Source organism: Cydia splendana, chromosome 7 (assembly GCF_910591565.1).
Source record: "Cydia splendana chromosome 7, ilCydSple1.2, whole genome shotgun sequence".
Taxonomy (NCBI): Eukaryota; Metazoa; Arthropoda; class Insecta; order Lepidoptera; family Tortricidae; genus Cydia; species Cydia splendana.
In genome coordinates this window covers 5814663-5840939 of record NC_085966.1, presented here as the reverse complement: position 1 = coordinate 5840939, position 26277 = coordinate 5814663, and the positions used below count along the sequence as shown (strand labels likewise).

Below are 26277 nucleotides of genomic sequence, written 5' to 3'. Positions count from 1 at the left end.
CACGAGATGGTACTCTTGGATTCAATCCTTGTCTGCGAAGGCGTGGAACTGATTCCATTTCGTATAATCTTTGTGCACCACGTAAACACTCACCACTTAATAAATAACACCGTACCATTTCCTAATATTCCCGGTTCGAAAACATTTTTTTAAACCTTAGTACGCGCGCGATTATTATTTTAAGGATGGCGAGTGACGAGTGACTAATCATTTATGCTAACCGTTATGTTTCCCGCTAGCGCGGAATGGTTTAGACTACCCTCGAAATTGATAAACCTGCCTACCATCGCCAACACTAACTGGGTGGACCCTATTGCAACGATTATAAGGTTTAGTGAAGGTCAGATAAGTGTTTTGCTGATGTTGTTGTTAAAACCTACTATTAGGTTTGTTTACATTTGTTGTAATAGGGTGACCACGACTCGTGGAAAGTATTTAAAAATTGAAAAATGAAAATTAAAAAAAAATGTACTCTTTTTTTTCGCTAAATAGATTCCTTAAGTGTAACCTAGTGCCTGGAATGAATATGGCCAGTGATTTAAATTTCACCCTGTATAGTCCGTCGACGTCCATCCGCCCACAAAAGTCAAAATTCATATGAAAATACGAACCACATAAGGCGATGGCACATATTGTCGCTGCCAAGTTGGTGCAAACTTGGCTTAGACTAAATTATGCTAAAAAATATGCCAGATGCTAAATGGAAAAATTTGGTCCCAAAGCGAGTGAAAATATGCCAGATCTGGCATCATTTATGCCAAGTTGGCAGCACTGGCTTCGACTAAGCTTCCAATCCTAAACGACTCTCCCCACTAAGCCCATGAGGGGAATTAACCAACGAGCGCTTTTTCAACGCGCGTTAAAAAAGCGTTGAATGACACAAATGGAAACATGTGTATTTGTTCACACGATGGCGGTGGTGTTTTTTATCAAGCGTTGTTGGATTTTAAATCGAATTTAGCGTGTGGACGGATTCAAGTGCTTTTTTAACGCGCATTGAAAAAGCGCTCGAGCTTAATGTTAGTATGTTGTTGTTGTTGTTTCCCGTGGTGAATAGTTGGATGTGCAACACGTCGCTTGCTCGGGGCTCATAATTAGCTCTCGAAACAAATATTAACTTTGCTCTCATCTCATCTTGCACAATCACAATAAGGCATTAAGTCCGCTATTTGTAGGTAGGTACTTATTTTTACTGTGCAATAAAATTTAAATATTTTGAATAAATAATCTATACCCTAAAGTTTTCTAAAGCTACCCATTTCGGATGGCGCGATTCAGTACTTTTAGTACATGGAACAGCGCCATCTAACGTACGATTTGTAAACTAAAGAAAAATTGTAGAGATCGATCAAAATCAGTCATACAAATGTATGTCACATTTTAAAATAAATAAATAATATTGCTTACAACTAACAATACTTTGAACCAGTATTAGATTGAACTTTAATAATTAAAGTGTTTCTAAAATGTACAAGTTACTTAGGAGGCATGCTAAAAATACAAGAATTTTACAAAAATATATCACAACACCTGTATACTACATTCAGAACGACAAGAATTTGCTATTCAATGACATTTACGTGAGTGTTGTCAAGTCGTACTATTAGTACTATTTTAGTTTTTATATTGACAGCATAATGGCTTGCTAAAATACAAGTTAGAATACATCAAAGTAATCAAAATTATATGAAATAACATAAAATTACAAGTTTTAAATTCTTAAATATTTAAAAGTGGATTTTGAATGTGTGCCCAAAACATATTTTGTTTTAGTAGAAAAATATAATTTGTGATTGGTATCACTAATAATTGCCCTGACCCCATCCATCAAAAGTTTATATAGTCAATGTGATACCAATTTTAAGCTTATTTTTGCTCTTTAAAAACGTTGTGAGTGTTTATTATACATATGACTTTGTCTATTCATTGCTATCCTTTCGGGAACAGTGCTGAAATTTGCTTGAAAACTATAAATAATCACTATGTTATGTGACATCCTTGTCCAGACTTTTGCTTCTTATTGTGTTCTATTTCTACGCTCTTCGACGATGTTTATTATACTAGCGTAACTTATTTCGCTTTCAGATACTAAATGGATAACGTTTGAGAGAAGCGGTGTGCGTTAAAGACGAGTTTAGATGCAGTGCAATATGATTTTGTATTGAAATCTATTGTTCACTGTACAGAGGTATCATGGGGTCCATGCGACCAACCGGACGATTCCTTTCGTTTACGAAGAACATTCCGAGGGCACAGAAACCAACTGGTATGTGTGTTGTTATTTTGTAACTCTGTATAAACAAGATTCTTTAGTTATGAATCATGGAATTAATATGATCTTGAATGTCCTTGCTGTCCGAGTTTAAAAGGCAATTCAGTGTGTTTACTGTCGGTTTAGACTGTATCGTCTGCTTCTTTGTCGAATAGTCCCGAAGATTATGACAAAGTAATAAAAATTGCATCAGCTTAAACATTTCTTGTTGACTTTCACCTTTAGGTAAATGTCAATTTGACTTCTTTATCATGAGTTTACTTTTACTTTATGTTTTTATGATGTTTACTTTAATTTTATAAATATACATCAAATATCATCTAAGGTTGTCTGGAAGAGATCGCTTTTTAGCGATTAGACCGCCTGTTGTTTACCTCTGCTTGTATATGTATGTATAAACTCTTTATTGTACAAAACACAGAGCACAAATTAATGGCACAGGATAGGCAGTACAAAGGCTTGTACTTCTGTTTTCTTTTGCATTGTGTTCTTTTATTGAGGTGTGCAATAATAGTACATTGCGATACAAGTGTGCTACATTGGTCATACACACTGAGGTGATATCGCAATAAGGAAGCTGATGTGTGTATTTACATACATTTTAATTTGAGTTCAGTTCTTGAGTTTAGTTCTTCATCTTTGCATTTGTAAAATCAGATATTTTCCACCTAATTTGGAAAAATCTAAGAAAAGCCTGTTTTCTGCATATAAAATTGCCAAAAAGTCTGTATTAATTATAATATTACTTTTCAGTGGCCAGTGGGTTTCCCCAAAGTTTGTCCGGTAGCGAGACGGATGTCTCAACATCAAACGAGAACCTGTCCCGTGAGGAGCGCTACGTGGTGCGCCACACCGCGCGCGTCGAGCCACAGGGACAGGAAACCCAGAACAATAATAATAACAACAGGAATTCCTTGAAGGTAATCTAAATTTAATATTTGATTGTCCAGAAGTTAGCAACCAATGATAAACTTTTGATTCAACTATGGTTGATCATCATCACATATTGATCTTCTTACTGGCGCAGTAAAAATTACTAAAATAAGGCCTAATGGTATTCTGCACAGGAACATAACCCACTATTAACAATTAATAGAATAAGCGAAATATATATATGTACCAAATAAAGACCTGAGACGCTGGTCCCGAGGGACAGGGGCTCCTCGTCCCTTAAAATTTAGTAAATGTAACATATGGAAGTTATGGAACACAAACATATTAATTTCTTTCTTTCTTTGACTCAACACTTGTGACATAACACCTCCAGCTTACACAGATCTTTTACACAATTTAGGGACAAAAACCGATAAGGAAAAAGCTTTATGACCGCGCAATAGGCGCGAAAACCGGAAACAGACCGGCCGATGCGAGCCAAGCCGAACGACGACTTTTTCGCTCTTATTGCGCAGACATAAAGCTTTTTCCTATCGGATTTTGCCGATTCCGCGTATGTGGCGGAACCCTTAGCTGTCACAATCCTACGGGAATAAAAAAAATTAACTATTCATTGATAATAAACGATTTCTACCCAGATTTTCCAACCGGTACGTATGGATGTCCAAGGGGGAGGCCTACGAGTATGGTCAGCAGTGGATGTCTTATGGCTGAGATGATGATGATGATGATGAAACGATTTCTCATTTTCATTCATTCTGCACAGGAAAGCGTGACCGGCAGCAACCGCAACTCTCTGAAGGAGTCCGTGGGCGGCGGTAACAGTAACCGGAGCTCCCTCGATGTGTCATCTTCATCATACAACACGCTCATCATACACAACCAAGACGACCCATGGCCGACGCGGCCGACGCCTATTCGGTAAGTTTTTGGTTTGTTATCTATAGTCGGTATCTTTAGATATTTATAAGAAAGTCAACAAACAATTTGTAAATTTTCGGGTAGTTATAAAATTTATTGGTAAACCAACCAAATACAAAACCGCCTTGATCAGTCACTGAACGACCTGACTTTAACCTACATTATTTCATGGTCTAATAAAACATGGTCTTCCATTCCCAGAGTGACACGGGCCTACGTCACAATAACATTGCCACTTTATTTCAACATAACATGTTACATGGGTACATTATACCTATGGTTAATAAGTTAAAATATTTCTTTATAATTTTATAATTTTCATTTATATGTATTTTAGCTTAAATTTTACAATAACACGTCATTTTTAATTACTCGTTAGCAATATCTTCCGATTCACGAAAGAAATTTCAGACTTTCGGGTAATTCTGTTTATACTACTGGCAACACAGGATAGCGCTGTGCACATTTGACAATTCGGATCTAGATAACTTCATGCCCTGACCGTCATCCTTGTCGAACGCGTGTTATTTCCTTCTCGCTCAGTGTCAGCAGTCGCAGTGTTTTCCAAACTTTTCACGTCGTAAGCTTGGTAATTAATGTGTAACTGTGAATTAGTTTTTTAAACGTCTTGTATAGATAAATAAAGTTTAATTTAATACATTAGATTTGTTTTATTTTACTATGTTTCTACATGAATAACTTAAAATTAATGCCGTTAAAATAATTTTCACCGTTGGTTAAAATTCTCCCACATTTCAAAGTTTGAGAACCTGTAAACAGCATGATGACGTAGGCGCGTGTCAGTTAGGTCATACGCGAATCTCGGAATGGAGTACCAGGCGGAGTATATTATTATACCATGCATTATTTGATCCTGTAATGTTTTCATCTACCCTCAACTGGCTTAAGGAGCCATTTGAGGGTAGATTTTGTTTACTTTTATATAAATACCTAAAAATACAGAGTATAGAGCGTTTTATACATTAAGATTAAGATCATGTCGGTCTCGTATCAGTCTATAAACCCACTATAAAACGGTGTGTTACAGCGTAAATCGTCTTCAATAGCTGAAAGCACCAGTGATAAAATATAAGCGATATTTTTTACTATAGAGAATCATATAAACTACTGTTTCTATCTTCGACGATAAAAATCACGAAACGTATAGTGGTCGTGCGCGTTGCAGTCAAGTCGATAACCTGAGGGCTTCATTACTGCACCATGTGAACCAGCACTAATTCATCGGTACTCCCACGAGCCCTTTCTCAGATCTCTTTAATATCTTTTTGACGAGTTTAGGGTAGACTTCGTTCATTCGCACAAACCTTGTCCCACAAAGAAACTAACAAAATGAACATTCCGCAGAGAACACGAACGAACCAGCAGCGAAGTGAAGCACACCACAACTCAATCCTCGCCATACCACACGCTAAAGAAAACTGAAACCAAGAAGCCTAGCGGCATACCACTTCCCAAGGTCCACAAGGAACAAGCTGTCACCACCACGGCCAACTACATTGATATTGGTGGGCAGAGGATCTACACTAGTCCCCCTGATCATTCCGTTCAGGTTAGTAAAGTAGTTTTGGAAATATTACTACATTTTCAGCTTAGTCTAATCTCAATAGATGGCGTGCAATCTTTCTAATAAAATAGGTATTTTGGAGCCGTTATACGGTATACCCCTTATTTGACTACTAGGTTGAACTAACTAGGTGATTTCCACTTATGCAAAAGTTTTTGTTACCATGATTTATACTGGTATAAAGAGTGAATGCTATGCAAAATCATATTTATGCAAGATTTCTAGAGTTTGCGAACGAAAACATGAGGAATGAGCTAAGCGGGAGGGTGTACACCAGGGCAGGAAAGGGTAATCCTGGCTCTCTTACGATTTCTCAGCCCTCGAGTGTTACTTGAAGATGATTATAAAAAGATACGTCTAGGAAAAAAGTCTTAGCCTTTTTTTACTTCACAGGAAATAACCGAGATCCCTGATGACTTCCTCAACCAATCATCAGTCCTCAAACACCTGGCCAAAGAGGTGGCCGGCACGCCGAGCGCGGAGCGCGGTCCCACCGAGCGGAAACCGAAGGGCAAACCCAACAAGCTTAGCAAGGAGAAGCTTAGCTTGAGTCGCTCGCAGCCGGACCTTACTGGGTGAGGATTATAATTTTTATGATATTACCCGTTTTAAAACTATTTTTTTAGGCACAGGCACATGCCGCTATTCGTTCCTGGGTTATCGCCTTAGAACTTTTCTTTTGGCAGACTTATTGCGATAAGGCTGCTCCCAAACATAGTTTCTACCATGAGGAGGTTACTTCAAAATTTCGTGTATTCTTATCTCTGTCTCTTCAAGGGACAAATTTTGGAATTTCTATGTTCGCGGTAGTTTCCAGTATACACAGGTAACTCAGTGTAGGTAATCTCGGGTTCTTTTAGACTTTAAGCAGCATACAAAGATGAAAATGTTTTGAGTTTTCGACTTTTCCTTTCTACTGATTCAGTTTTCAATGGTTGGTATTTAAACGTTCAGCAAAAAATACTAACCTGGCCTAAAAACTAACTGCACAGCAATAAAACTAGGTACTAGCATAGCATTAAACAGCATTCTGCTATGCAATTCTGATTTTTTTTTAAAACGTATTTTTTTTGACTCGTTTTCTGTACTTCAGCCACTGGACTTTGATAACTGATCCTCTTCCTCCAGTGTGGGCACTGGCGTGGGCTCGGGCGTGCGCGCCGTGCCGGGCGGCTCGGAGTCGTCGGGCTGGTGCAGCGGCGGCGAGGGCTCCGTGGGCGGCGAGGAGCCCGACGACGCCTTCGCGGCCGTGCTGGACGCCCTCGCCGCCGAGAACCAGCAGCTCAAGAGGCAGCTCCAAGACGCGCTCGAGCGCGTCTCCAAGACCAACAAGGTTGGTACCTGTTACATTTCCCGTAGACTTTTAGTATGGCCAAGCGTGCGAAACTCCTCCCTTCGGGCAAACTCAACTGCATTCGGCTCAGCATTGCTCCGAGTAATTATTAGGGTTGACACAACTTGACGTCCCTTTACGTGCACGACCACAGATAAGATAATGACTTGAATGTTGACAACCCTAAATAGCCGAAAGGGATAGTGCCATATATGTATTAGAAAGGGACAGCATGATTCGGCCCTGAACCGCTGTCAAACTTCGGTTTTGTAGGAAGTTTCCTTTCAGTACGGTAGTACTATTATTTATTCTGTGGTATGGCAGCGCCCATGTGTGGTGACTGCGAGTTGTCTTAAATGCATCTTGTAGTTAAGGTGATCCGTTGGCCGTCCATAATTAATGTACATTTTGTTCCAGTTGGAAGAGGAAGTCGAAAAAGTCCGATGCGCTCACGAAGAACTAGTCGGGTCATGTTCCCGACGGGAGCAACTAGAGCGAGCCGCGCGCACGAGACTGCAGGCAGACTGCCGCCGGCTGCACGACCTCAACCGCGCGCTTAAGCAACAGGTACACGCGTATATCCTTCAATTGAAAGACGTGAAGAAAGTTCACTAGGAGCTCGTCAGGTCATGTTCCCGCCGGGAGCAACTATACGGAGCCGCTCGCGCGAGACTTCAGGCAGACTGCCGCCGGCTGCACGACCTCAACCGCGCGCTCAAGCTGCAGGTAGCTAATTCATACTCAATATAATGACCTGAAATTCAGGATATTTATTTTCCTTATTAGGTATGCCGCTTTCCTCTATCTCGTGCTAATCTTTGGCGTTCGACAGACCTCGTCTGACCTTTTTGGGTGATTAGGACTATTAGGAGACTTCCATGAACCACGAATTTATTGATTAGTTTAGCCACCCCACCATTGAGCTTATTTCAACCAATGAACTAGTGCCAGTCAGTCATTGTTTCTATCGTGTTACATTTTGCTTAATGAGAGAGTGAGACGCAATGCACATTTGTTCATATATTGGATAGATGGAATATCACCCTTATTTACGTCTAGTATGTGCAGGTGGAGTTGTTGTCGGCGGGCGTGCGCGCCGACGGCGACAGCAACGCGGAGGCGCTGCGGAAGGAACTGCAGAACAGGGAGATGCTCATCGCTCAACTCATTGCACAGAGTAAGTTGTACTTTAGGAGTTAAGAGAATGCGAGGAGGAGAGATAAGTCAGGGAAAAAATGCATGCTGAAACAGAGGGGGATGAGTGGAAAAAAGAGGCAAAGTACAAGTGAGATTAAAATTGGTAGAGATAGAGACAGGCTAAGGAAGTAAGGACAACGTGCCGTCGCGGTTACGCGCCGCGGCGCGTTGTGAGGTGGACCGTATCTTCGATTTTAGTATGCAACCTCCTGTGGTTGTACAGTCAGGTGACTAACTAATATGTTACACAACGAAGGCCGCAAAAATATCTGACACGATCTTATTTGCAGAGCCATAAGAGCGTGTCATATTTTTGCGTCCTTCGAAGAGTACCAGGAGACTGTACGCACTTACGCGTATCAGACTGATGTGATGCATGTTTGAATTCATATTTGTTTGTTTATAGACAAGGAGCTGGCATGCAGTAAAGAGCGACAAGAGATAGAGATGGCAGCCCAACGAGCCACTCTACAAGAACAGCGCACGCATATCGACATACTCGACACCGCGCTCACCAACGCGCAGGCCAACGTCGTGCGCCTCGAGGAGGAGGTATATTTTAAATTTTCGTACTATATGCCTGGTTGATTGCGCAACAAATAAATAGTTAAACGCAAAAATGTACGAATACAAGCAATATGTAGCACAGGCTGCTTGAGCTGTATGCTAAAGCTAGATGTGCTATTAACTGGATCAAGTAAAACCGCGGCTTCGTACTTGAGCACGCAGTATGTGCAAATTATCTGTCTCAATTGCGCTTGCGATTCCCAGTCCTGAAAATGTAACGCTGCTACGCTGGCACGTCTCTGGATTTGCACACTTTTATACCGTGCTTTACAAGTTTACGTAGACTATTAGCTGTGTAAGTGCTTCTACTTGCGCAAGTAACGCACCTTATGCAAGAGCATTTAATAACAATGATAATGTGTTCATTGTAAAATATTTCAACGCTTATTATTGTTTAGTGCCGCCATGCAAGCGGCTACGTGGAGCGCGTCATGGGCCTTCAACGCGCGTTGGCGTCTCTCCAACAAGCTTCAGACCGCCGCGAACACACCGAGAGAAAACTCAGGGCACAGCTCGAGAAGGAACTACAGACATTGAGGTTGGTCTCATTTGGCAGGGCCGCCATGTGAAGCGTGTTATATAACTTCAACGTGCGTTGGCGTCTCTCCAACAGCTTCAGACCGCCGTGAACACACCGAGAGAAAACTCAGGGCGCAACTTGAGAAGAAACTACAGACATTGAGGTTGGTCTCATTTGGCAGGGCCGCCATGTGAAGCGTGTTATATAATTTCAACGTGCCTTAGCGTCTCTCCAACAAACTTTGGACCGTCGCCAACTCAACGAGCAGAATCTTAGGGCATAAGGCTTCGTGCGATGTGCTGAACGGTTTTCTTTAACTAAATGCGACAGTTGGCGAGCCTTTCGCACGTCTATAATGTGTATATGTATTCTCTCAATTCTTTCTTCATGATTTAATGTTTTTGTCCAGAAAACGCGAGTGCAACTGCGGCGAGCGCGGCGCGAGCACCGCGGGCGGCGAGGCGGAACTGCGCCGACAGCTGAGGGAGCGAGACGAAAGACTCCTCGCGCTAGAGGGAGAGTGCGCCAAGTGGGAGCAACGCTACCTTGAGGAGGCGGCCCTAAGACAGGCTGCTGTTTCTGCTGCTTCAATACCCAAGTAATACTTTTACCATGCATTATCCACTAATCATAGCCTTCCTTTCTTACTTGGAATACGGCAGGGTCGCCATGAAGGGAGGGTTTTAGCGATAAATATGTTATTTCTGATGAAATTAGGCAGTATACACGTTTAAAAAAGTACTATACGGAACGGACGCAACAAATTACATGCTACTACACCATAAGCTTAACACATTCAACACCAAGAACCCGACTGTCGGGTACACTGTTCGTAGCGACTACGCGCTACATACGACGAAACCGTGGCTACGCGCTACGAGCGTAACCCGTAGCACTTAGTGGTATTGAATGTGTTAAGTCATAATAACGTCGTCGTCGTATTCAAGTCTATGATTATGAAAATTCTTTAAAAAAAAAATTATTTGATTAATATTCCTATGTCAATGTCTTCAGTTTATATGTGTACAGGGACGCAAAAATAGCTGCTCTAGAGAAGACCTCAGCGGAGTCCGAGCGGCTGATGGCCGAGGCCCGCAGCGAGAAGATCCGACATATGGACGAGCTGCATTTAGCGCAGAAGAAACTGGCTGACCAGGAGAGCAGGTATAACACAATCATATTTCCTCCTAAAATACAAGGAAAATATCACAAGCATTTTTTTATCGTTTTCTGAAATCTAAATATTCGTCTAGCGCTGTTTGTTTTATTTTTATAAATATAAATAATTGGGGTATATTTTAACTCCTTCCTCAATTTTAATAAATCAAATGTTATGGTACAGTGTATTTGAGTGTATGCAGTCAGAATATTGGCGGATTTTTGTATCATTAAGTCAGATCACATCCTATGTACATAACCTAAAAGGAGAAGATCTTAACGAAGTCATAAAAAGATTAAAACCGTTAATTATCTGCAGGGTTAAGGAGCTGGAGTCGAAGGTAGCGGAGCGCGACGCGATGATCAAAGTGCTGCAGAAACACACCAGCGCCGCCTACGACAGCGGCGCCTCTCTGCGGAACAACTCCAGCCGCGAGGAACTAGGTAATGTCACAGAATAAATAATAGTACTACCGATACCGTACAGAAAGGAAACTTCCTACAAAACCGAAGGTTGACAGCGGTTCAGGGTCGAATCATGCTGTCCCTTTCTAATACATATATGGCACTATCCCTTTCGGCTATTTAGGGTTGTCAAAATTCAAGTGATTATCTTATCTGTGGTCGTGCACGCAAAAGGAAGTCAAGTGGTGCCAACCCTAATAATTGCTCGGAGCAATGCTGAGCCGAGCGGAGTCAAGTTTGGCCGAAGTCAGGAGTTTCGCACCCCTGGTAATGTCAAATGTGTTTCTGTTTTCGTGATCACTAGTGTTAACAACTATAATATAAATTTAATCTAATTTGTGTTGGATTGCTTGAACCACCGAAGTTAAAAAGAATATTCAGTGTTTTACGGAGCCATGACGTTAAGAGTTTACTTTTAGAGGTAATTTCATTTTAAATAAACCTACTGATTTTGTCCTTCCATTGTGAGATGACTATGAGTTGCGCGGTTATGTTACATTGTAAACCGACCGCAACAGACTTGTGAATCTATTGTGTCAACTAGTCCGAAAATAAGCGTTTTGGTTTTTCGGTGATACAAGAAACTAACAGTTCTTGCGCTGGTGGCGGCAAGAGCGTGCGATTCTCAATCCGGAGGTTGCCGGTTCAAACCCCGACTCGTACCTATGAGTTTTTCGGAACGGAAATGTACCTAATATCATTTAATATTTACCAGTCGCTTTTCGGTGAAGGAAAACATCGTGAGGAAACCGGACTAATCCCAATAAGGCCTAGTTGCCCCTCTGGGTTGGAAGGTCAGATGGCAGTCGCTTTCGTAAAAACTAGTGCCTACGCCAATTCTTGGGATTTTAGCTTTGAATATTTACCTCGATTTCAACAGTTTTATCCTCCTAAGGCCCAAGGTCCTACCTATATTACTTATTCATTTCGATGAAATTTAAATCGTATTCAATTGGAACAGACTCGCTTTTGCTTTGTTTCGTTCAATTTTCCAACAACGAAAAGTCAACTCTATTTCCTACACTGTAGATTCAAATTTCAGTGGCAAATTTTGGATCTTTCATTGTATGGTTGGACCTTAGGCACAGAGTAAATAGTAGTACTAGGTACAGAAGACTCACTCTCTAACAAAACGCGTCTGTTACGATCAGGACAGATATGGCCGCTAGGTGGCGACAGCGCCACGCGCGGCTTATGGCTAGCCACCAAAATTGTTGCGGAACGGATGTACTTGTAGCTACCTGTTGCAAAGCGACGAAATCGCGGAGTGAGCCACGCCTGCCTCAGGAGGTTAAGTTAATATCGTTAATGTTGTATGTGTTGCAGTGGGCCTGTCGTCGGGCGCGTCGTTCTCCAGCGCGGAGGGCGTGGGCGGCGTGCCGGCGCGCTACCGCCACCTCCAGCGCCGCAACTACTCCCCGCAGGAGAACTGCAGCGGTACCTACTGATCTGAAGCTTTCTCTCTCTTGCTCTTTCTTATCTTAGGGCCCCTTGCACCATCCCACTAACCCGGGGTTAGCCGGTTAAACCTGGAGTTGCCATGGTTACCAGCACAATTTGACACCGGGTTAACGGTTTAACCGCTTAACACTGGGTTATTGGGATGGTGCAAGGGCCTTTAGGGTTTATCTCGATTGTATCCTCCGCTACTGCTTGGGAACCCAGGCTCAGAAGACTTAGCGCTTAAGTTACTCTTGCATATACATACTTGTAGGAGAAAAAAGATAAGCGATTGAACATAGTGTTTCGGGGTTATCGCCAAACTTTCCGCTGTTTTTTACTATACATCGCTTGAACTTCGGCATCCTGTTTTGTAAGATCATTGACATGCATGTAATCTTTGTCTAGCTAACACTTCTTGGGCTTTCTTTTTGTAATTCTCGAGCCTAAGGCGAAATGACGTAATATTGAAATGCAAAGTCCCTCTATGTTATACAGAACGACACAATTAAATATCTGATACCTTTTATTTGCTTTCAGGAAAAGTTTAAAATTCCATGAGCATTCCATAAAATTGTGTACCGTTTGTCCCATACAAGCGCTAATTGTCTGAAGATTTGCAGGTGTAAGAGTTTTCCTTTTCTATGACAAATGGTCAAAAATATGCACAGAAAAATAATCGCCTGCTTTAAATGTCGACAAAAAGTTGCAACACAGGAAATAAAATGCGTTTGTACAGGATAGCCCGTGGAATGCTCCTTAAGTCAATAGGTATCATGTTTCCATGCATAAAAAATAATGTTATAATGATTTTTTCGCCAGTTGCGCCAATTGGTGAACACAAAAATGTCAGTCCTATATCTCCCGAGAAATGTATTACTGTATCTGATTGTACCGTTGTTGGTCAGGTTGCGGGTTCGACAGCACGTCGCTGCGGCTGGACGAGCAGCTGGCGGCGCTGGAGTCGCGGCTGGAGCGGCCGCCCGTGCCCGCCGTGAGTTACATGCTGCCCGCGCTGCCCCGCGACGACCGCCCCGGCTACTACTGACCACCCATCCCCACCCTACCCTATCCAAGCACCCAGATCAATCCATCTAAGGGCTGATTTAGACGATGCGAGAACTCGCATGCGAGTTTCATACCATTGCGGGATTTGCGGGTTTTGATTGGTCGGTTATTGGACGTAATCAACAGTCCGTAATGTAACTAAAATCGCATGCGAGTTCGCGCGCCGTCTAAATCAGACCTAAGGGCTCATTTAGACGGCGCTCGAACTCGCATGCGATTTTAGTTACATTGCGGACATCAACTCAGCCGACCGATCAAATAACGCAATGTAATGAAACTCGCATGCGAGTTCTCGCACCGCCTAGATAAGCCCTAAAGGTGCCGATAGACTTGACCATTCACTCGAGCGGAACATCGAATATTAGCATTTTTTAAACAGATTCGGTGAATTATTCGACGAACGCTAGTACATTCTTCTGTTCGCGGGAATGCTGATTACGAGATGCTCAAGTCTATCAGCGCCTTTAACTTTTTTTAGTTTGACTACTGAAACTAACTGAAACTACTTTTGTTAGTAGATATTTGGCAAAATTTCATAAATGTAGGCGCGATGGGTCGACGTCTAATACCGATTTTGAATTTCCTCATTTGAATGTACTTATCCTAAGTTTATAAAAATACAACCTCCAGTACGCGTAGGACAAAAGTGTATTACGATGCAGCCAGTTCCTTTGTTCATGATTTGTTCCTGGCTGTAAAATCGTATTTAATTCGCGAAAGGTGCCAATGACGGCACGCCGGCTTGCTGTCTCTTTTTTTGGGGTTAAATCTTATAAAAATAACTAAATCTACATCTTGATCATAATGCTATAAGTGCGTGATTTTTCACACTCGTATTTCTTTGCCTCAAATATTTTTTCGTGCTGATGCTCCAGTGTTTTCCAATAAATGAACCTCCTTTACCCGTTACAATAACTTACCCTTGCAATAAAATAAGTACAATTGAGGACGAAAGTATTTCCGCCTTTCGCCATACAAACGCCTTTATATTCACATTCCAAATTCAATGCAGCTATTCACAACTTATGCCAAAACTTGGCATTAAGAATATATTATATTTAAAAAAGCTTTTTCATACAGAAAAAAATATTTATCCAATAAGATGGGAAGGAATTAATATAATACTTAATTATGGCTCTTATTACTAAATTATTTTTTTTTGAACTTTATTTGTAATGCTTATCAATCAATCTCCAATCTTCAATATTTGAATGAATATTCACGGACCGAATAAGTTCTAACATTCCTTTGTACCTTGAGAACACATTCCTTCACTGTCACAGCTTGTTTTGTGCTCAGTGTGTTTCTAGAAGACTTGACGCTACCGTCACTTAACGCTTATTTAACATAATGCTTCATCAGTTAAATCATCATATAATACTTAAACAGCGCTGATTTATCTAGAGTAACTTGTGGTCCTTTAATACCAAATTCTATTAAAATTAGGCACTTTATAAAATATATTTTATACCGACTTTTATTTTTTGCGACTTTGAACTTCGAATTAAAAAAGAGCGATGATTGATTATGCAGCAGATCGCTATTCGAAAATTGATCAGTAGATCTATAGTCTGTGGCACTCCAGTTGCTTTGTACATACAAACGTTTGTCGCACAATCGATCAGTCGATCTATAATTTATATAAGTAAATAAGCGTTCTATCGAGCAATATTATCGCGATATCGGTCTTTCGAATAAAAGTTCGCCGCGGAGCCGTTCTGTTGATCAAAAGTTTATCTATCGCAATAGCGATCTGACGCACGATCGTTCATTGCAAATTTGTAATTCGAAGTGCAAAGACGCACACATGCGACAGTGTCAAATTATAAGCAACTTTTTTAAACAACCAAGTGCCTTTATTAATGGCCAAATGACCATTCGTGATTTGATGATCAATTTTTAAAACTAGTATACTTAACAAGTTTTACTGTTTTACTGTAATACCAGCTTGTTACTAAGAAGCACTTGTGAATTGAATTTTATTCGTAGATATAGCAGAGATGGTCTGATAATCAAGTGCCAATATTGTTATTAGAATCTCTAAAATGATAATTAGTAGTCATCTCCACTAATCTGCACCCTAGTCTCGAAGTTGTGCGATTTTAGGTCTGTTGGGGCTAGTGCAGTCGACGTTAAACATATGTTTATATTTTTCGCCTGCAAGCTGTTAGAAAAATTGGCAGTCAAATTTGAATCAATGCTATTAGAAAATAGGATTTAATTGGATTTGTTTTAAAATAAAGCGATATAAAATAAAAATAACTATGTTAAATTTAACAGTGAGTTAAATTTCGTTGGGGGTAATTCGTACTAGTATCACTTGAGGTACTGTGTCACTTATTTGAGTAATAAATAAATAAGGACCGAGGGATACTAGAGGATAAACGTAGCGGTATTATTTTTGACGTCGACTGTACCTACCATTAAAATAAAGCAGGTAAGTGTTACGAGTATCGTGGTTATCACACTGGTGCCGCTACCGGATACGGTGACGGCGTCTGTCCAATAATATTGGACCAATGTGTATTGCGTCACACATTTTGCTTAATAAGAGAGTGAGATGCAATGACATTGGACAGGTGGAATACCCCCCTAAGGCACTACCACCGTGGATGCGCATATACTCTGGCAAGTGAGCTTTGTCAGTAGAGAAAGGCGGCCAATTTGAAATATGTAGGCGCGAGCGATCTTCCATACAAATTTTTAAGTTTGGCGTTTTCACCTGATAATAGTTGGCCTGCCAGATAGCTTACCATCTCCTATTTATAGTATTTTTATGTTATACCTTTAAAAGAGCAATTCTTGTATATTTATTTATTTATATATATATTTCGGGGATCTCGGAAACGGCTCTAACGATTTCGATGACTTTAAACTCTCGCGTTTTGTACACATATTTAATTACACAAACGGGTCTACCGCGATATAATTTCATTGTTTTTACCTTTAATGAAATTATATCGCGGTAGACCCGTTTGTGTAATTAAATATGTGATTTCGATGAAATTTGCTATATGGGGTTTTTGGGGGGCGAAAAATCGATCTAGCTAGGTATTATCTCTAGGAAAACGCTTTTGAGTTTTTATATGTTTTCCGAGCAGAGCTCGGTCTCCCAGATATTAGAGAATAATTGGTGGACTTGCCCCAGCAGACCTTATGCTTTAGCCATGCTTTGTATTGGCAACTAAGTTATATAGCGAAGTTTGCCAGATCTGTACGCCATGGCAAACTTTATTTTTAGGTGTTTTCGTGTTGTCTGAACAAAAGCGTGTTGTCACAAAATTATGCCAAAGTTAGAATAACATTGTTGTATTTTGGACTCGTGTTTTTGTAAATTAAGTTAACATGCGTGGGTTTCTTTGATATAAGATTATCGTAATAATATGAAAGTTTGGGTTACAATTTAATGTGAGGTGATCCAAGGCCGATAAAAAAAAACTACTTCATAACAATATGACAGTTTTGAGCTATAGTTTGTTTTTTTTTAGCATTAGAAAAAAGGTAAACAATCTTGACGTGTCTATTAATTGAAAAACACTTTTTTTAAATAAGTCACGGCAAATATGTAACAATTATGAATCGAATACGATAATTTATATTCTTCTGCTTTAATAAGTAATAGTTATTGATTTTTAAAAGCGTTTTTCAATTAAAAGACATGTCAAGATCGCTTACCTTCTTTCTAATGCTAAAAAAACGAACTATAGTGACATTGATATATGATTACACAATGTTCAGTAGCCATCAGATATATCGGAGCGGACAAGGTGCTCACAAATGTCTGAACAAAGCCTATATTATCGAGACGTTAAAATGCAAGTTCAGATATTTTTGAGCACTTTGGCCCCTCCGATATGTCTAATGAAGACTTCATAAAATCATAAACAGAAAATTTATCATGTCTTCCTCGGCTCATCTCATAACTGAGTTCTGAAAAAAAACTATTTATTCCTTTAGTCGTAAGATGTAACACTTACCTATAGCAAAGAGAATAGTGTATAGAGAGTTACTGTCATGGTAAATTATGTAGCCACAGTAAATTTACTGCCATCTTTCGACAGAAGATTAAAACTGTTAGAACGCCATTTGACTTTGATCCTTATTCTTTCACTGATATGTGTTAGTTTGTTAAATATTGAAATTAACGCCATCTACTCAACATTAGGCCAAAGGTCATGGCGCCATCGTTCGAAAAGATTGCACCATACCTTTGGTCTACTGATACTGGTAGATGGCGTTAATTTCAATATTTAACAAATTTACACATATCAGTGAAAGAATAAGGATCAAAGTCAAATGGCGTTCTAACAGTTTTAATCTTCTGTCGAAAGATGGCGGTATGTTTACTGTGGCTACATAATTTACTTTGACAATCGGCCTCTATTTCAAATTCTCTTTGCCTATAGTTTTGAGTGATTTAACTTTTGTTTGATACCTTTTTTGCCTTTAACATTTTAAAGCTAAAATTATGGTATATAAGCAAAACGGTGTGAGTCAGTCAGATAAAGATTGTAAAATAATTGGTACAATAAAAACGTCTAAAGAGGAAGCGTCGCTTAAGAGGCTTAAAATAAGAATTATTTTAGATACTAATATTTTACTAATGCTAGATTGTATATAATAAAATATTTTTGTAAGATATTTTGTAATCACTGTATTTTGTCGTATTTTTATAAAACGCATGTATTAGAATAAAAAACATGTTTTGTTTGTTGTGGTTTTCTTTATGGCTTCCTAACCTAGATTGTACTCAAGTTATAAGACTACGTTTGACCCCAGGGTCTTGAGAAAGTTCCATTATCCAGAATGACCCTTTCGCACAATAATACGCAAATCCGAGTTTATATTATACACCGTGTGAGCTTTATTAACATAAATTAATGTGTGCTTTTGTTCCGAGCTGACACAAACCTATTATATGCCAGTGACCCAGTTTGATATAACGCTACTACAACAATGCGATCGCTTCGAGATTCGGGCGAAGGTATGTTCAAAACGTTTCAGCGTAACGAAAATGAAACTTGAATACCACATGCGTGAATCGACTAATTTCGCATAATACTCATACAACTCCTTTGTCACACTTTGAAACCATGACTATAGGATTTTGTGGATTTGCACCCAGCTGGCATTTATTGGCAGTTATACGTACATATTTGGTAATATTTTTATAATAGTAAAGTATAAGTATAATAGCAAATACAAAGTTGATTTGTTCCCGCGTTCATCATTTTTGTCAGCTGGTGTGCTTTCGAAAATGCGTGAAGCAAGGCACGCAGATCAGCATAATGGGTGCCGATACTGCCGATGCATCTACTGGCGATATAAACCTAGTAGCTACCAAACCTTTATTTTTATAACCACACATACGAGGACGTCAGGATGTGTATTTTACGTGGTACAATCCGTAAAAAATTGTTTTGTATAAATTTAAAATAACATACTTATAAAATAATTATATTGGCATTAAGAGCTGCCTTTTTCAGTTATCAAAAACTATTGTTTATTACACCCCGTTTTTTGGGGAGTCATATAAAAAATGGGTGTGTGCATCCTATTTAATAGAAAAGAAATGCTTCCTGTATAGGACGAATAAATATCACATAATAATTATAAAGGCAATTTAACTCCGCGCCAAAATCAAAGTGACCGTGTTATAACTTTCTTCGGCCGCTTCCGTAATGAGGTAAGAATTACTAATTACTTTTAATTGAGTTTGTGTTTGACTGTGCTCCCATTGTTCCATTGTGGTAGATTAACACGATAACGTTTCCTAATCACTGTTGCTCAGTTCGAGAAGTGTGTATTAAAGTTTAATAATTAATAAGAAAACCTTTTTCCGTGGAACGTCACATATGTTTGATCTCTATGCAGCTTTATTTGATATTTTATTTAATGAGCACAATACATGAAAGTGCTACTTAATATAAATGCAGAATCGACTCCAATAAATTCTATTAATACCTACTACCTACAGTACCTACCTATCTTCTGCTACATAAAATGTTAAGAGCTTTTGATGAAAATCGAAGAATCTAAAGAAGATTTGAGATTTTGCATAGTGGATATGAATCTCGGAGCCAAGTTACTAGGGAAGAGCTTATAGTCCAGGCAAAATATTATATATAGGTAGCTCTTTACTTCCTTCTTATTCCTATGTTTACAGCGCGGCCTCTGTTGCTTCCCCGGCTTGGGCACGGTTGGAGCTCGCGGCACTAATGGCCGCGGCGAGGAAGCCCTACTACTCGAGAGACAGGGCCGGGCCTCGCAGCAAACCCGCTCATCCAGCCTACCGCCCCCGCCGTCCGCCCTCCCGCGTCCTCCAAGGAAACCCTCAGCCAGCAGAATCACGAGATACGACCGGCTGGAACACACGAACAACAGGAAGGTATGTCGTGCTTGAGAAACATAGCCGGGCCTCGCAGCAAACCCGCTCATCCAGCCTACCGCCCCCGCCGTCCGCCCTCCCGCGTCCTCCAAGGAAACCCTCGGCCAGAACCACGAGATACGACCGGCTGGAACACACGAACAACAGGAAGGTATGTCGTGCTTGAGAGACATGGCAGGGTCTCGCAGCAAAACTGTTCATCCAGCCTACCGCCCCCGCCGTCTGCCCTGCCGCGACCACGAAGGAAACCCTCGGCCAGAACCACGGCATACGATCGGCTGGAGCACAGGGTTTTTCCCTGTAGGAAGGTATGTTGCTTATTTCACAAATACCTATAGGAAATTCCTTCTCATACCTACTTGCCATTAATTATGATTAGGCATGTAAATGTACGAAACGCATGTGTATAAACAATCAATAAAGTCACGTGGCACGGTCATTCACTGCCGCATTCCGTAGGCAAAACAGATTAAGATAAGATAAGGCCCACATGCCCGGCTCGCATCCATTTCGGAAGCAATCTCGGCGATTGAAACGTCCGGTAAACAACATACACATACGATACACCTAGTGAGGGTAAAACCTGCAGTTGACTAGATAGGTACAGAGCATTCGTACCGTATTAAGTGTATTAACAATGGACGAGCGATGTAATAACCTTAAATCGGATATAGGTAAGCGCGACTATGCTAGCCAGACTGCATTTCTTGATTTTTAATGATACTCGTAATTAGCGGCTGGAACGTTATATTTTTTTTAAGATTACTTACTAATAAAATAGGTACACTATTTCGTACATAAAGTCGATAGATATATTCTATTGCCAATTGTTGTCATTTTGTTGCGTCTAAATCAATTATATCTAAATCCAATTACAAACGGTGTTCCGTAATATTATTATGTTTAATGGCCATCTCCTTTGCGTTATCGGCATGCAATGCAAGAATAAAATATAATTGTTAGCAGTGTTAATTAACTGGGCTATCTTCCTTTTGGGTCAAACAGATCACTGTGTTAAAAGGTTAATTTTCTTATTTAACCCTTATCCACGTGAAAAGGTCCTCCTTTTATTTAGAAAACTATGATAAAATCATTACTTACATGCCCACAAGCTGTTAACTATTGCCCACAGGAGAGAAAACTAGTGTGTTCGCGCGAACTGTACATTTTTCTCTCCTGTGGGCAATAGTTAACAGCTTGTGGACATGTATGTAATGATTTTATCATAGTTCTGTAAGTAAAAGGAGGACCTTTTGACGTGGATAAGGGTTAAATAAGAAAAATAACCTTTATAGCCCTTAACTCTTGTGTATGTCTACAGGAAAGACATAACACAGTGATCTGTTTGACCCTTTTATAGCCTAGTCAACATCACAATAATTGAAGATTAACTAAATTACTGTAGGTACTATATAGCTGCGGCGTAAAGTATAATAAGCATTTAATAGTGCAGTTGGCCTGATTCAATAAATCAATGAAGTTACAGGCTTTTCAAGCGGTCCACACGCAATTTACCTATACAGGAAATTAGCTTTTTATCAAAACGCGCGAAGGCAATCTTATTGGCTTGTCTAAAATAAAATGTTTTCCACCGATTGGAGTGATTGGTAACTAAGTAAGTAGACCTTGGTGTAGGTACCCAAACACCTACTAATGCATGAACTGTATGAATCTTTTGTTTAGTTTCCTATTAATTTTATGAAACTAACACTTGACGACATCAAGTTAAGCACGGGTCAGTAATCCGTGGTGTTAGGTGTCACTCACGTTATTTTAAGTTGAATATCGTTAGACGTAATGCTTCGATCCATTTAGAAAATTCGTCATCTAGCTTCACCTGCGACCGTGACCTAGCGAACACGTCGTCATCGACATTGTCAAGTGAGAGTTTACTAAATGAAATGAAAGGAATTACGTGAGCGACCCGATTTACTCGTCAATATTGGATTTGTTTGTGTCACAAGGGAGAATTCTAGTTTAAATCGATGTTTTTTTTTAAATAAGAACGTCAATTAGGTGCATCCAAAGACAAGTGCAGTCTTCGAGATCCATCACTTTATTAGAGCCGATTATCAAAAAAATTCGTCATACAAACTCATTATACATCATCGTTACTTAAAACTATACTTTTCAGGACTCGGACGGCTCTGGCTCCATCGCCTCGACGGCCTCCCGCAGCTCACCACTTCCCTACGACACCGTGCGCAAGCTCCCCTCCGTGCCCACGTCGGCCTCACTGCCCGCGGCCGAGTCCCGCGAGTCCCTCGTGCGGCCCCGGGACTCGAGTCTTCCGTCGCCGTCGAAGCTCGCGGTGTACGCGGCGGCGCGGCGCCGCTCCGCTGAGTCAGCGAAGGATAATAAACGGACGCACCATTATCGAATTCAGTTCTAGTCATTGAATATGTGTCTTTTGATAACGTCTTGGGTAGTCTCTAGTTTTTGACGAAATCACACTAGTAGAGCCTAATTTCTGGTTGTGAATTTTATCGGCATTTAGTGCTCCTAACATATTACCGTCCATAATACCACTTTACTTTCTGCAGCGTTTCCGAAGGGCCCCTGGAATTTATAAAGAAACCATACTATAATATAATATAACCAACAAGACAAGACGCAAATGTTGCGCGCGCGTATAGCACAATTTTTCTTTTAGGTACAGCCGACTTTCCTTGCTCCAAAGCTATGGTTATGGCTTGTGACACAGCTTCGCATAGAAAGGGATTCAAAGGGACTTGACAAGACAAACGCCTACACCTGTCCTTTGTCCGTACCTATATCTTACTCAAAACTTGCAGTATTAGGTACGAACATTGCTTAAGTTACTGGGAAGATACTCGCAAGATGTGACTTTGTTGGTTACCTACGTTTAAGTGTTTTTGAAGACAATCAAAATAAAATTGTTCTTATTTTAGTCATGTCAAACGAAAACTTCACAAGAAATAAACAAGATAATTCATACTTACAGATTTCTAAGTTTCAAAGAAAATAGGTATAGGTAATGACTAATGAGCAACGAAATACGTCTTAATTGTTTTAAATATAATTTCGTGTGTAATTGTAGCATCACAGAATTCACAGAGCCTTCGAAAATTATTATCTCTATCGCTTTACTCCGGCATTTGGTAGAATAGCTGTGGATTGTTTTTTTTAGTAAAAAGGTCGATTAGGTCGTCTTACCAACCGCCACAGTTAAATGTTAGACAATTGTTGTAGTAATGTGAGTATAATATAGTATTAACTTGCATTTAGTGTGCCACCTATTGTTTTGTATATCGCCCTAACGGCTCAAAATAACTATATGGACCTACCTAGTTGTGAACTTAGTATTTCTACTAATGTATGTTAGTTCAGACACTTTACTCAGTCACTATATTAAGTATAAACAGAGACGTATAGATTTTTTATGATTAATTAATTGTAAGAGTTATACAAAATACTGATTTAAACTTTCTCGATTATTAAACATTATCAAACTACACAACGGGACTTAATCGCGTATCTCCGCGCCCCGCCGCGGTCGCGGGTCTTCTCCTAGACCACGGGGGCAACGCCGTCCTCGAAACGTCGGAGGTAAATCTTAAAACTTAAATACGCGATTAAGTCCCGTTGTGTAGTTTGATAAAATACAAAATAATGTAGAAACTAGTGTGTGTGTAATAACTTTTCATCGAGTGTAACGTTTGGTACAAAGTTCCATTTTAACGGGTTTTTTTTTTTAATTCAATTTCAGACTAACTTACGATACTTACTAAATTCTAAACTTCTGTAAATTTTAACTGTGTCGGGTTATAAAATGCGTTACATTTGATAAAAAGTTTTAGTTCATGACAGTCGGCAGTCCTGTTATGATACCTACTCTCAGAAAGTGTTATAATCATGAAACCACCCCTATCAATTTATTTGGCAGACACAACATAATGGTTCGTTTTCCCGTCTTTGTCAGTCCATAATATATTTGCATGGCAATCCTGCATCTGATTTGATATGATCTGATCGGTAACTAAACAAAATTTTTAAACTTTTGATTGCGCTTCGTCATAGCCAATAACTGGATCAAACTCGTGTACGAGCCATATAAAACTCGGTACAAAATCGTTGCATCTATTTCGGTTGGAAATTGCTTGTATCACGGTAATATCGGGTTTAGGAAAGTCCGAGCTGAAAACGATTTGAAGAATCAACGGGGTTTACATCATAAATAAGTCAATGGCATAATAAATGCTATATTAACTAATTAATTGCGGTCGAGGCGATACTGAAGCGAAGCGATACGAATATTTTTTTTCTACATTACTATTCATCTACTATCTATAATATTTTACTACTATTGCTACGTAGGTACTTACGGCGTACAATTTAATCTACTTGAGCATGGTCAACTTTATGTAAGTACCTACCTAGAGGATATTTGTATGGTGTAAACCTTCGTTCGGGACGTAAAACGTTTTAAAGCTCTGGACAGCTGGTGTAATGTTTGAAAATGTTTTATAATTGGTTCATTCCACATCTTTTTCGCTGAATACAATACACATTTCATTTATTTCAAGCTTTTTATTTATATTCTCATTGAAGTGTATTAGATACCTACTTAACCTCGGTCTATGAGCATTCTGCTAGACAGCGTGGGATGTTTAAAGATCTTGATGGTAAGTAAAATATTATCTGCTTGAGAAACAATGAAAAATTTTCAAGGATTCTTATATGGACTGTAACAGAACTGTACCATCATCAGGAACAAATGTAGCGTTAAGTATCTACAATTCTGTGGATATTAGGTAGGTATGTCTTTATATGTAGAATAATCGGACTCTGAACGCGAACTCTAGAGATTAACGAGTATCTCCTCCTCTATTTGAGGAAGTAGGTATTCCCGAATAGCGGATACTTTTGGTGCGTTTTTTCATCCGCTACTATTAATGCTGATTGTACAGGTGCGCTATAATATAAATAAAAAACCGGCCAAGTGCGAGTCGGACTCGCGCACGAAGAGTTCCGTACCATTGCGTTTATTGTATGGGAGCACCACCTATAAATATTTATTTTATTCAGTTTTTAGTATTTGTTGTTATAGTGGCAACAGAAATACATCACCTCTGAAAATTTCAACTGACTAGCTATTACGGTTCATGAGATACAGTCTGGTGACAGACAGACGGGCAGTGGAGTTTTAGTAATAGGGTCCCGTTTTTACCTTTTGGGTACGGAACCCTAAAAAGTTATAATAACCGCTTATTGTAAATAAACTAGGCAAAACGTTACGGCATTCAAATTGTTGCTGTCAATTTCGTAACCAATGTTAGGAAATATAGTATGCGCAATCTACCGACCTTGATCCTGACATTCGCTTGCGAAATGAGGGCGAGGCGACTCACGCTCGGGTCCTGAGCAGCACAACTGGCTCAATTGCGATCAGTTTTATTCATTCATTGATGTTATCGGGTGACGCAAGTAATTAACCGGCTGTTTGATTTGGCATGACCGATGGAGATTGGTCAGTACCTATTGAAATAATGGTCTTTTATTCTGTAAGTAGGTTACTAAGGCGCCATTTATGCCAGCGTAATTTATAAGTCATGTCAGAAGTAGGATTGAAATTGACCTGCTCATTATAGGATAGGATTCTTACATTTATAGGATTAAGGCCAAGTAGAACACGATAAATTCACGTAAGAAGTAGTGAGCGTATCGGGTTACGCAGTGGTGTAGCTAGGCGTGGGCGAAGTGGGCCATCGCCCACGGCCTCGCGCCCTAAGGAGGGCCTCGCGCGAGGCCCCTTCGGTCACAGTGAAAGAAAAGGGCCTCGCAGATGCGACTTCGCCCACAGCTAGATTAGTTCACGCTACGCCATTGGGGTTACGTTACGGGGCTAGAAACATTAAAGGAACTCAATCTTCAGTCATAATTTGCCTTCTTTATTAAGAAGTTATTTTCGATGCACTAAATATTTTTTTCAATCTATAGAAACCTAGGGTTTCCCATTGCTGACAAGTTGGTTCTTTAATAGTAACCGCAACTTAAGTAAACATAACGTTGTACCTACCTATTTTCTTTTTACATGTAATTGCTCGGTTAAACTACAACGGCGGGTCAGCTAAATATATCTACACTCGGGTGCAAAGAAATCGGACCACCCCAGCATTTTCAACATTTTTTCAATTTGTGTAAAAACTGTAACCTCGATCATGATAATTTAAATACCACGTGGTAGATAATTTTCTGCCCTATCAAATGACATCAATATTCAGGGGTGGGGATGGATATTGTGCAAAATATGGGCCTGGAAATCACCCCCCTCCAACTGCCTCATTAGCGCATGCACTAATTGACCACTTATCATTAGGTATAAAAACAGTCATTATCATTGTTTATGCATCATTCGTGATTGGTACGTCTTCCTGAACACTACTCTCATCGCCTGAACCTGGAAAAACTGGAGAAAAATGGATACTACCTCGACTGAAGCCGGCCA

At 39.9% G+C, this 26277-nt stretch overlaps 1 protein-coding gene across 1 annotated transcript; it reads left to right on the top strand.

The window, feature by feature from the left end:
* Positions 1-1783: 1783 nt before the first annotated feature.
* Positions 1784-23232, top strand: LOC134792031 (angiomotin-like). Its single transcript, XM_063763153.1, has 18 exons — positions 1784-1890; positions 2086-2266; positions 3026-3192; positions 3933-4087; positions 5453-5657; positions 6066-6247; positions 6801-7005; positions 7423-7572; positions 8074-8182; positions 8609-8754; positions 9168-9307; positions 9699-9887; positions 10319-10453; positions 10767-10891; positions 12239-12349; positions 13261-13346; positions 19587-19808; positions 21943-23232. Exons 2-18 carry the CDS (start codon positions 2194-2196, stop codon positions 22198-22200), a joined length of 2658 nt encoding a protein of 885 aa, XP_063619223.1. The 5' UTR covers positions 1784-1890; positions 2086-2193; the 3' UTR covers positions 22201-23232.
* Positions 23233-26277: the final 3045 nt, after the last annotated feature.

Coding starts and splice junctions, on each gene's coding strand:
- LOC134792031 (XM_063763153.1), top strand. CDS start 2,194: ATGGGGTCCATGCGACCAACCGGACGATTCCTTTCGTTTACGAAGAAC. Junction 4,088..5,452: donor ACGCGGCCGACGCCTATTCG/GTAAGTTTTTGG, acceptor AACATTCCGCAG/AGAACACGAACGAACCAGCA. Junction 9,888..10,318: donor TCTGCTGCTTCAATACCCAA/GTAATACTTTTA, acceptor ATATGTGTACAG/GGACGCAAAAATAGCTGCTC.